The sequence below is a fragment of the Neovison vison genome, chromosome 1 (genome assembly GCF_020171115.1).
Source record: "Neovison vison isolate M4711 chromosome 1, ASM_NN_V1, whole genome shotgun sequence".
Classification (NCBI taxonomy): Eukaryota; Metazoa; Chordata; class Mammalia; order Carnivora; family Mustelidae; genus Neogale; species Neogale vison.
In genome coordinates, this window is record NC_058091.1 from 313,509,375 (window position 1) to 313,521,765 (window position 12,391).

At 52.7% G+C, this 12,391-nt stretch overlaps 1 protein-coding gene across 1 annotated transcript in view; it reads right to left on the reverse strand.

The window, feature by feature from the left end:
* Window positions 1-9,292, reverse strand: part of ADAMTS16 (ADAM metallopeptidase with thrombospondin type 1 motif 16) — a 176,818-nt gene extending 167,526 nt beyond the window's left edge. The window contains exons 1-2 of the mRNA XM_044233985.1: window positions 9,202-9,292; window positions 8,091-8,215 (exon numbers count right to left, since the gene is read on the reverse strand). Coding sequence (XP_044089920.1) covers window positions 8,091-8,215; window positions 9,202-9,292 — 216 coding nt within the window. The remainder of the gene's footprint in view (window positions 1-8,090; window positions 8,216-9,201) is intronic.
* Window positions 9,293-12,391: the final 3,099 nt, after the last annotated feature.

A 12,391-nucleotide genomic window follows, 5' to 3' on the forward strand; every position in this document is an offset into this window, starting at 1 on the left:
TCACAAAACATCTCAGATGTGAAGAAATAGAGGAGGGTTGACCAGAGACTAGGGGACACCTTGCTTGTGCTTATGGCATTTACAAACGCACCGTGTTTGTCTTACAACTATGAAAGCCTTCAGTGGCGACCCACTGGCGGCCAGTCTCACTCTACAGCCCCCTTTTCTCTCTTTTCTGTCCTCACCTTCACTTAATAAACTTTCACTTCACTTCATCCTTTTGTGTCCCAAGATTGTGAGACAAGGACCCTGCAACAGCACCAGACTGAGGGCTCTCTTGGTCTGTGCCATAAAGGAATACGAGTTCGAAACGGTAAGAGGCTGCGCATGGGTGGGGCTCTGGTTCCGAGGGGAGGCCAAGAGGAGTTTCAGGAATAAGGATGGAGTCTTGATGGTTACAGAGATGATTGCTAAGGAGATCCTAGAAATCCACAGCTTCCAAACACTGAAGTCAGGCCTGGGTGCTAAAAGAACCCTCTCCGTCATGTTTGCCCCTTTGGACTTTTTGTAACCATCATACTCTTCCATTTCCCATCCACACCTGGGCACTCCCACATCCAGAGGGGAAAACAAGGAGAGAATGACGGTTTAGGTAAAGGCGCACAGCACTTAGGAATCCTTCCGTCCATCTACCTTCCTGCCCACCCTTGCTGCAGGGTTGGTACGTTGCAGGGGCCATGGTGACTTTCAGACTATACCCCGAGGTCTCCTGCAGTCCACACTGTGCTGTGAATCTGCACTACCCGTCCCACGCACCCACAGGAAGCTGCATTGATGTCACTCGGGTCCACTGAACATCTTGTTGATCAAGCGCGGTTTCTTACTCCGGCTTCTATTCTGGTGCTGTTTCTCTGGGCACAGCATCCTTCCCTCCCCGCCTTCCAAGCACCTTCCAATGTCCTACAGACTGAATCAGGGCTGAGTCCTACTCGCTAACTGCATCACTACTTCCCTTGTCTCTCCCTCTGCCTTAAAATATAACTTTTCTTATTATTACTCAGCCAAGCTGAGGCCAGTGGTCCAGGAGATGACTGTGATGGTAAATGCAGTTTGTTACTCACAGGTACCAAGAGGAGGGGTGCCCCGCAGGAAGGGGGTCCTATGGGGGGAGGGTCAGGGTCACCAGGAGGCAGAGGCAGTGGGGGTGGAGGGGTAAAGGTGGACAATATCCTTTATGGAGGCTTTCCCAGGAAGAAATGGTCTCTACTGTGTTGGCAAGTTTAGAATTAGCTAATTTGAATAATTTTGGAGGGTAGGGGCTGTGCTTAGTTGTCTGGTACTGGGGCTGACTAGTTTAGGGAAATAGCGGCCAGGAGTGTAAGCGCCCCGGTAAAGGGAGTGGGCAGGTGTGAGCTCGGCACTGGTTGGCCCTCACGAACAGGCACCCTTGCAGGTGTGTCTTCCACTACGTTCCGGAACTGGCTGGCCCTGCGAGGGGCAGTGTCTCCAGGGCTGACAAGGCCCTAATGTCAAAGCACCAAAAATACAGAAAACAAAAAGGCCTGACCCAGAAGTCATCTTTTCTCTTGGCGTTTCCATTTGATAAACCATTCCAAGGGTTGGTGAACTTGTCCAGCCTCCCCAGTAACCTCCCCAGTAACCTCCTCAGCAAAGGGCTGCTTCCTCATTCGAGCTTACGGTTTTGCAACAACGACCCGTGTCCACTGCTTACAGCCGATACTCAGCGGATGTTCATTCATCGAAGGGCAGCACAACAGACGTGTCACTTGGAAAGTGGCAAGGAGAAGAGAGGGCCGCAGAGATGAGGAGGGACGTTATAAGGGCCACAGGCGTAGGCAGCCAATAAAGAAAAGTAAACAGAACGTGCATGCTTTGTCTGCAGGACTCACCTTCTGAGCTCCAAATGTGTTGTCTGCTAGCAACAGTCTGTTGTATTGAAACTCCAAAACAAGCAAAAGAAATCCAGCCTCGTGGAGTGCCGTGTGCTAGTGATTGGTAAGAGCCCAAGGGTAACCCCTACCTTCCTGCACCAGGTGTTTATTGTCCTGTCCTCCGTTTTAGCACCTCCTGGAAACCCCAGCATTCACTCAATTACCTAGTGATAGCACGGGAGACGTTTCTGGTTAGAGAGGTTGCGTATAAGACGCACGTTCAGTTACAAGCATGGGCAAGGGTGCAGGTGTTGCTGTATTTTAAGGCAGAGAAAGAGACAAGGGAGTTAGCGAGCAGGACTCAGCCCTGATTCACTCTGTAGAACATTGGAAGGTGCTTGGAAGGCGGGGAGGGAAGGGTGCTGTGCCCAGAGAGACGGCACCAGAATAGAAGCTGGAGTAAGAAACCGCGCTTGATCAGCAAGACGTTCAGTGGACCCTGAGCACCAGTGCCCCTGCAGATCCCTTCCTCTTACTGTTCCTGGAATGGCTGGGCTTGGTGGCAGGGCTCACACTGCCCAGACGATTTCAGGAGACAAATGCAGAGGCAAGGACCCAGAAAACCACGGGGCACCGGGAGGGTTGCTACAGCTTTCCTTCAAGCCAATCTTCCAAATCATATTTAGGGATGCCTCTTCTACTCAGTGGGAGATTTGAAGGACGGTGGAACGTTTGTCCAGTATGTGTTAATCTAATGATTCGTCTCCATTTAATTGCTTCAAATCATCACAAACACAAGACACACATTAATGCTCTAAGTGAGGCGTAATGCTGGCCGGGCGATTTAGGCATCAGGTTTGACAACACACTGCTCTTAGAAACTGGCTCTCTCTGCTCCGACCGGGACAGAATCTGGAGCGTAGCACTCAACTTTCCTTATGGGGCACGAGACTGCAGGAATAAGTCCGGCGCAAGCTTTCTGTGGAACTGTCCAGAAGGCAGGGCTAAAGAGGTCACAACTTTGGGAGAGTCCGGGCACTGAGACGCCGCCGGGCACATTCACCGTGCCGGTGACAGGCCGTGTCATCAGCTCTCAGCTCTCCCGCGTGCTCCCAGTCTCCGATGCCGCGTGCTCCTCCCAGCCTGGGCCTCCCAGATTCTGCTGAATCCTCCCTCCACCGAGCACCCCGGTTCTCCATGTCTTCATGCTTTCTTCTATGCCGGCTCCACTCTTGCTCCTGACAGCTCCCTCGGGTCTGACCTCCTCCCAGTAGGATCTTCTGAGTCCATCGGATGCATATCTTCCGTCGCGGTGCCTTCTCTTTGCTGCTGGGAGCCTGAGCCTTCTCTCTTCCCCACCTGGCATCCCCCAAGCGGCCCCTGACCAGGCGGCTTCTCTGCACACGCATCTCTTCGAAGGGCAGGTCCTGCCCTGCACCTTCTCCCCTTCTTAGCAGATGGAGCTGAATCCAGACTGGAGTAACCCCACAGTCTGTCCCTGAGCACAGAGGAGGCAGGGCAGGGAGCAGAGGGGGCAGAGACGCCACACCCCTGCCTGTGAGGCCTGGCCGAGTGGCCTGGCCTACTTCCATCTCTAAGTGAGCCTAATAATAGCACCTACTGAGGTTTGCTACGGGACTGGACATGCTCCCGTACGGGGAGTGTTTCCGGAACGCACAAGTCTGAGCCTCTTTGTCCCGTGTTCCTACTCCTTTTACTTCATTCTGGTCTAGCCCCCATGTCCCTCTGGCCAAATACCGACGTTGGGCTTTTGACCTTGGACACAGGCTTTCTGTAGGAATGTGGCCTGTGGGTTTTCTCAACACCTTGCGTAGGGATGACCATCGTTGGTCGACCGTTGTCACCAGATGTCATGTCTTTCGTCTCTGCAGAGATCAGGAGCTGTTACCGGGAGTGCAGAGGTCTGCCTCTTGACCTGTGGTGTGGAAGTGGACCGAGGAAGAGGTTTTGACACGTGCCTGGGGCTGGAGGGGAGGGTCATTCTCCCCGGCTCCAATTGCAAAGTTGAGTTAGATTCACGCAGCACCGTGAGGACCTTCCGGAGATTTCGGACTCGGCGAGCATGTGCTGAGACTCACCTGTTTCCTCGTCCATCAGTGGTGGCTGGGGCTCGTCGTGTCCCACCTCCCAGAGAGGGACGCCCGAACGTCCCAAACCAGAGAGAGCCGATTTCCCATTTGAGTCTCATTTCAGAAACGGTCATTAGCAAAACCAGTCTGAATCTTAGTGCTCTTAGAAAGGAAGAGAAAAGAAGTAGAAGGCATTCAGTGGGAGGGAGGTTCTGGGGAAGGTCAGCGTGCTGACTCCCAGGGGTGGGGGGACAGTCTCTGGCCAGCACCCGGCTGGTCCTGGTGGGTGACAGGTGTCGCTGGAGAGCACCACTGTCCCTCTCAGCACAGTCCGAGACCACCTGGTGCAGGTGGTCTTGGAATTTGCAGGTTATCAGACTCAGGCTTTCACCCCTCCCTCTGCCTCCTGTGGTGACACTGGTGTCCTTTTACTGTCCCACCTGAAGGAACAGAGCATGCATTTCTGGTCACTTGTGCGCACTTCCACTGTCTATAGTCAAGATTAGTGGGGAGAGCTTCTGTAAACCACAATAACAGAAACACTTAACAAGGACTTTTTGAAAATAAATATTTTATTTATTTGACAGAGATCGCAAGTAGGCTGAGCAGGGAGCTCGATGTGGGGCTCGATCCCAGGACCCTGGGATCATGACCTGAGCCAAAGGCAGACGCTTTAACCCAATGAGCAACACAGGTGCCCCGAGGACTTTTTAATACATCATGTGACAGGACTTTTATAACCAAAGACAGAATTCGTCAGCCAAACAATCAGAAAGTAGCATTTTGAGGGATTAAAGTGATTTGGCAAAGATTCCCAAGATGTTGAGTCTATACAAAATGACATAGACTTTATACAGACTTTACATAAGACACAGATTTTTTTTTTTTGTCTTTCTTGAACCAAGCACTTTGTCATATAAAGAATGGTTGGCATTTTAGTAACTCAAGAAAAACAAAAAGTATGTACTTATTTGGTTTAGTAACCTCAACCAATGTAACATATCTAGTAGTACATTATGTTAAAGACTTTTATTTGTTTATTTGACAGAGAGAAAGAGAGAGAGAGAGACAGAGAGCGGGGAGAAGCAGGCAAAGGGAGAAGCAAGCAGGGACCCTAATGTAGAACTTGAGGTGTGAAGGGCTGGGCAGGATCCCACGTGCGAGGACAGTGGGCAGAGGGCTGGGGGATGGATCTGCTGGGCTCGGCCAGTACCATGCCTCGTTCGCTCCCGGGAAATGAAGCTTTTGGTTCACTTCAGGACATGCTACTCAACAGTCAGGTCCATGTTTTCTGTCCTCTTTGACAGTTGAATTCTGTATCATTTAGCAAGGTTTTTTGTTTGTTTGTTTTTTTAATGAGGAGAAGTATATAAAACACACACAGCACAAAATAATGAAAGCATAATAATAAAGTTTGGCTTGAAGAACATCTGTTAGGAATTCTTGATGTACTTAAGTACCTTCATGGGGAATTCTTGGACAGAGGGGCAGGAAGAAGAACGTATACAAAACTCCGAGCCCGTCAGCCCAGCGCTGTCGGAAACCAGAGCTGGAAGCCTATTTGCATTGGGTCCTTCGTAAGAAATTCACATTGGAAAGTACAGAACCAGTGCGCTGTGTTCTCAGTCACGCAGTCACAGTGACGATTCTCTCCATGGAGCAGAGGGGGGTGCAAAGCTTCGCGAGTCAGGCCTTGGAGGACGTGAGCGCCTGGTGTCCTCAGACGCAGCCTCGAGGGGTCAGCTCAGGGACCCTGTGTGAACTACGTGGGCTTTCATTAAGCACCACAAGCTGTCTTACTCAGACACTGGGGCGGCACTTTCCCCACCTCAGATTTATGATGCTTCAGCCCAAACTTAGTCCTGGTCACCCGGCCGTCTGTGATGGGCACACGACTTACTAGATCAGTCGAGAGCAAGGGTCATTTGTAACAGAGGATACATCTCTCTTCCTTATCAGATATTTTTGTAAATTTTTGGATTTGTCGTATCTGCTCTACGGGGCATTACAGAACATTGTTAATCTGCCCACAGTAGCCTGTATGTTGTCACTGGGCCTTTGATATCTGTTCGGGGGCACGGCATTTCACATCTGGGTTAGCCATTCAACCCGCTGAGATGTCCTGACTGACAAAATAAAGATGTTGGGCCATTCATTTTTCTATCAAATGGCTTGAAGGCTCACCATTTTCCCCTTAACTTCTTTTTACATTTTATGATTGATGTAATCGGTATTCACACTTGTGTGTCTAGTTTACCCATTTACAGGGTGGTGTAAGACCCCGTTATCACTCACCAACACCTTTCCTAGGACCGTGGTGGGGAACAGTACCTGCCGTGGACAGGAATTATCCACCTGGTGTCTGGGACTCGCAAACCTCAGCGTTTGCGTCCCAAAAGCACAGGTCTGGCAGGAATCGCAGGCAGTGTTTTCTTTGGGGTATATATTTGTTCTTTACAGAGATAGTTTACAATTTCAGTTAACATTTACCTCTCAAACCATTAACACGCCGAGGATTTAATAGTTGCACTCCTGCAAAGAGATGCTGTCAGCAGGCTTTGGAGAAAGAGCTGAGTGACAGACACGCTGGGGAAGGTAGGTGCTAGCTGGGAAGGTCAAGGTCATGAGCTAAAGTGCTGGGCTCTTCGCGGAGAGGGCAGCGAGGGAGATGGAAGTAAGACTTGGGCCTGACTTTGAAGTTCTGAATTTCCAGCCATAAGAACTTGCCTGAATCATGAATCGTGCAATTGCTTTGAGTCAGTTTCCTAATCTCTACCTAAGAATGATCCCCACTTTCCTCATTTTACGCAGTCAACTGTGAAATCACAAGATAATACAGGTCAAACCATTCGACACAAACTACTCAGTAATCCAGTGCAAGGCAAGGTCGAGAGCCTACCGTGAATTCTGTTTCACAACTCCCACGACCTTGTTCACGTGCCTGGAAAGCTGTGCGTACGGCCGTCAGTGCAGTGGTCTCAGCTCTGTTCCATGACCCCCGCCAGCGACGCTTGGGTTCACTGAGCTCCAGACTCTGGTCTGTTGCCACTGTTGCTGCTGGTTTGTTTTCTTCCGGGATCGTATAAAATCTCATGTTTAATTCCTCCCTGGGTGCTTAGCTTTGCCGCCTGATACCTACAGAGGACCCCGCACCGGGACGTCTCCAAGATGACATCCTCCTACTCCCACGCCGCATGATCTTCTCATTCCGTTAGTGACGTGTCCAAGGCCAGCCGCCGCAGATCCTCATGAGCTATCTACTGCCAGATTCCACGAAAAGGAGCCTTTTCAAATTCCACGAAAAGGAGCCCTAAAATTCCTAGTTGCTTAAGGGACTCCCCTTCCCTGGCTCTCCAGGCTCTGACACCATGGCCATGGGGACGGGTAGACCTACCGTGGACTTACGTTACCCTGTCCCTGGCAGTGTGGGTGGGACTTACCAGTAACAGGAAAAAGAAAAAAATAAATAAATAAAAAGGTGGCAGGGAAATTAGGATGGGGGCAGGAGGGAGGGTGCGTCGCACTTGTCGGGGGCCATCTGTGAGCTGTGCTGTCTTCGGCCAAGGGCTCGGTTGCTCTTTTAGAAAGCAGTGGGTTATGGCGATTTTGACCCCAACCAGATGAATCACAGCGGTGAGGTCACACTGATTCAGGCTCAGCTCCCCGGCCAGAGTCCCAGAGGCCACAGGCAGGAAATCAAGAGGTATCAGTTAATACCACTAATAATAAAAGAAGCATGTATGTGCTGAAACCGTGGACATAAAAATCCATCTTCGGGGAGAAAGCCAACAAGAAGCTAGGCATGCAGAAGTCCTCCGAACAAATCAATCATTGGCTTCGAAACAGCACCCGTGAAAAGAAACGTAGCAGCCACGAAGACGGCTTGACTCTGCTTACAGAGACTTTGGCACAAGTTGCTTTTGCTTCATCTAAACATACATTTCTGTTTAACTGAGTTTCCACAGTGTGGAGTGGGGTCCTGCCTGCCTGCCCGGACTGTAGGGGAGCAGCCTGGGCTCGGACCGCCTGCTCGCTCACGGCCTGTGTGGACCACGGCATTCCACTCTGGACTTCCTCACCTGTAAGGAGATGGTGGGGTAATAGCTCTACTTAGTTTTAGAGTTTTAAGAAAAGCTGTAAATCGTAAGACGCCACGTCCTTAACACACAGCTGTCACAGTGGTGTGGATCTGAAGTGGCAGCTCCACCAACGGGGTCTGCCTGCTGGATGTGGGCCCTGTGACCGGCAGGATAATGCAGTAGTCCGTGCACTCCACCAGCTCCTGGGGCTCTCCTCCGGGTAAGAGGAAGGTCTAGGGGGTAAAGGTGCGGGATTTGGATCCTGGTGCTCCCGTGGGCTGGTTGAGAAGCCTATTCCCAAAATAGAATTCCTAACAGGTGTCTGGACAGCTTAGTCCATTCTCAGACAAAGTCATGGGACGGCAATGCTTGTTAAGACGAACGTCTTAGTTTGACTTTGGAAATGGACTTGGATGAAGCCTTAGTTGTGGGAGGGCAGATCCCAGTGCGTGCTACGATGAGGTATCACCACGGACAGTTTAGGTGTCAGAAAATTAGGAAGTAAGTGTCCAGTCCCGGCCCCATGTAACCCCAAGCAGAAAAGGGACTTGTATCGCTAGATAAATGTCACCTCTGGTCACATGAACAAGCTCCTTATGTCAGAGGAAGAACGCGTACGCCTGCGCCAGGCAATGATGTCCTTGTAGCTGTCCGTCCTCCTTCCTCAGGAAGAGAACCCCCAATTTCGTTGTCCTCCAAGCATACAGCTTGAATGAATTTCACGGTTCTCTGAGGCTTGGCGAGATCGGGAGAGCCGTTCTAGAATGTCCGAAGAAGTCACATGTCCACCTTCCAGGTCGCATCCTGGCAGGAAGCTGAGGACGGCCCCCGCTCTGGGAAGGCAGGAGCCGCTCACACCCTGCAAGGCCCACCCCGGCCCTCCACCACCAGCCTGGACCTCCCTTCCGTGAGGGACACCACCACGTGGATCTTGTTTAACCCAAATCTAGGTCTTCCGGCGACAAGGGAAAGATCAGCTGCTCCAGGGGCCACTCCCAGGTTGCAAGGCTAACTCCGTTCCAGAATGACCTGTGGTTACCTACAAAGGGGCGACAATGAGGGAAGAGGAGGCATGTTAGGAAGCAGAGGGAACCACAATACTGTGAGACGATACAGGAAGGAATCAACATTCGCCCTCTGAGCTTGTGTTCTCCGCGGAAACAGCAGGGCTGTCTCTCTCTTCCTTCATGTCGGGCGCACCGTAAATCACCCCAGCTTTCCCAGTGGCCGTGGTTCGCACTGTCTGTGGCTCTGTGCAGAGCTGGCTGGAGCACCGGTTCTTCGCCGGCATCCGGACGTCTCAGGGCTGTTCTCCTGGGCGTGGGGCCGGACCCCGGGCACGGGTGTGCTCAGCCGGCAGATGAAGTGGACCCCTGCTTGCTCTCGTTTCTCATACAGTGTCTTCCGCCAGGCGCGGGGCCCCCGGGAGGGGCACCGAGGACGTGAGGGGGTCCCTTGGGTCTGACAAGCTGGCTTTGATGGCATGAGGTCACTTCTGCTCCACCCAGGACTGGCTCCTGTGGAAGAGCATGGGGAGCCCCGTGGTGGCCAGACCACCTCTGCTCCCCAGTTAATAGCTCACTCTTCACTGAGCAGATTTCTGACCCCAGAGGTATTTCTGGGCGTTCCAGTGACTGCCTCATCACTGAGTAACTGGGCTTAACACAAAACACAGCTCTGTGGCCCCACAAAGTGCTTCTTTCTTGGCTCTCCAGGCCATAGATCATGCTGGGAATTCCATCTCCTTTTAGAAGAAAGATTAATGTTTGATCTAAGTGCACCCCTTGACCCCAGGGAGGGCAGGGGAGCCGTGTCTGAGTGAGTGTGGCTCAGGCTTTGGGGCAAACCCGCTCATCCTGGTGTGAAAGGGGAAGGAGGCCGTCGGTCCCACAGAGACTCCCTACGGGCCTGCCCTCGGGTCCAGCCCAGGCACATACACCATGCAGGGAGGGAGGGAAACACTCCCCATCTCCATCGGAGATGCCCTGGTCCCCTGGCTTGTGAGCCAAATTTTCAAACGCAAGATCTCTTGCAGGGTGAAAATACTGAAGTGTCTTGTTCAAAGCCCCGTTTATAACACACAGTGCCACACGGCAGGTGGGATGCACGGGGTCCTGGCGCTGCCCGGATCGGTCCTGGGTGGGGACCCGCCGGGTGGCATGGTGTCTTCTGCATGTGGCTTGGGCACGGATGCTGTTCCCGGGCCCCTGCCTGTCCTCCAGCAGCTCGACCACCAGCGACCTCGAGGTCTTTAGACACCGGAGGCTTCAGTGTCTGAAACTTGGCTTCATTAGGGTTTCTGATTATAGGTGCCCTGGATTTCCATTTCCCATGTTTGGCATATTTGGGGAACTATTCCATGGAATGTGATGCGGTGAGCAGAGTCATTGGTGGAAACATCAGAAGCAAGGCTGGTCCTCTGTGGCACTAGGCAAGCTCCTGGGGTCACAGGGAGCCGGGGGATGGGTGGCTAGGGTTGGAGGTGATACCTCCAGTGTGTTCTCTGCTCCCTGAGTGGGTGTTCCAGGCAGGTGAAGAACCACTCGGTTAACTAGAGACCCTCAGAGCCACCTACAGCCCCGAAGAAAGCCAGGAAAACAGCTCTCCCGCTTGGATTATGAATGTCCAGTGACGGCAGGCTGTCCTAAGACACCTGCTACCCACCAGAGTGTTCATTCCCCTGTTCAGTCCACACCATCCCTGAGGAATGGCGCCTGAGTCAGAAGGGACCTGGCCCGGACAAGACGGAGAAAAAGGGAAGTGGGGGCGGTCCCTGATGGTGGGGAAGTTGGGTGGCAGGGAGCCTCAGGGCTGGTGTCTCAGGCGGCCACATCAACTCGCCATTTCAGAGACTGGCCAGCCAGGCATGGCATGGTTGGTCAGGGCTCTGTCGGGATATCCAGACACCAAAACATATCCCAGCCCCTTGTTCTGGATAAAAGGCCTGAGGCCACGAATAATTCCTGGAGACTGATGAGCTTCACTGGAGAGAATCTGATTGGATTTTTGGGAGCTCCGGGAAGAAAAGCAGCATGTTAGTGAGAGAGTGGTGGACAGCAGGTGGGCAGTGAGGGGGTGCGGGACAGCGAGGGAAAGGAAGATCCAGTCGGGAGACCACATGATGAACACTGCAGTTCACAGCTACACAGGCGACTCAGAGCTGGAAACCTACCTCTTCCCTGGCACCAGCCCTCAGCACATGACGTTAAAGGGCTGTGACTGTGGGGACCATAAGGCGAGTCATCTGAGGGCCTCACCGTCCATCACTGAGTCTGAGAGGGTACCTTTCTGCTTCACAATGCCTCTGTTCCTTATTTCTCTCAGGTGGCATTATTCGTTTCCCTGGGGCCCTTGCTTTAAGGTGAAGTGTTAATGGCTTTGTCAATAGTGAGTCCCTAAGACAGCAGACCCCAAGAGAGAAGGGCCCCCAGGTAGGGAACAGCCACTCATTTCCCATTCTCCAGGCTTCTCTTTCAGACTAATTGCCACCACTGGAACAGCAGTGCCCGCCAGGCAAGGTGGCAGCGAGAAGCCAAGGCACTCCGTGGCCAGAGGAGAGAACGAGGAAGTCAGAGAAGAGGATCCACCGAGCCTGAGAGCGGAGGGATGGGGGACGGCTCCCAGGCCATGAAGGGAACTCACACTCCGCACACTTGCACACTTAGGATCCACACCAGGAGGTCAGCTCTTCTGAGGGAAAGAACGCTGTTGAGGTCTTGGGAGACAAATCCCTCTGGGTTTATACAGTCCTAGCCAGCAGAGATCACACTTTCCAGAAAATGTGTCTGCAAACAGGGGATTGTCGTGCTGGCCTCTGAGTGAGCATGGAGAGCCATCCGGGGCAGGGGGTCTTTCGCAGAAGACACTGTGGACACTGGGCTCGGGCTGCCCTTAGAGGGGCTCCCTGCCTCTGGCCCGATCCCTTTCCCTCTGACGTGCCATTGTTCTCAAGGAGTTTCCTTCCCTGCCGGCCGGATTTTGGACTGGGCAGTGCCAAGGACAGCCTACAGTAAGCGGGTAGTCACTGTGTCCCGTGACAGGGCAGTGATTGGAGCACAAGATAACCAGGTGCCTCCCGGCTGCTCCCCCCGACTTTCCTTCACAACCAGCTTCGCACTCACTGCCACAGGACCGAAGCTGTGGAGTCTGTTACTTTGGCTTACGGTTTAGCTGGTGTTCTGGGGATTTCTGTCTGCTCTCCATAATAGAGTCAGTTCACAGAATCTGCTTCTCCCAACCTCCTGTCCATGCCTTTTGGGCCTGGAGTACACTCTCAGGTTCAGTCTGGGTGCTAGGACTGAGTCCTTGGGTCGCCTGGGAGTCTGCAGGACACGGGGCCCAGGCTCCAGAGATGTCCCCCCACTCCACGCACCAGATAGAACACAGCAAC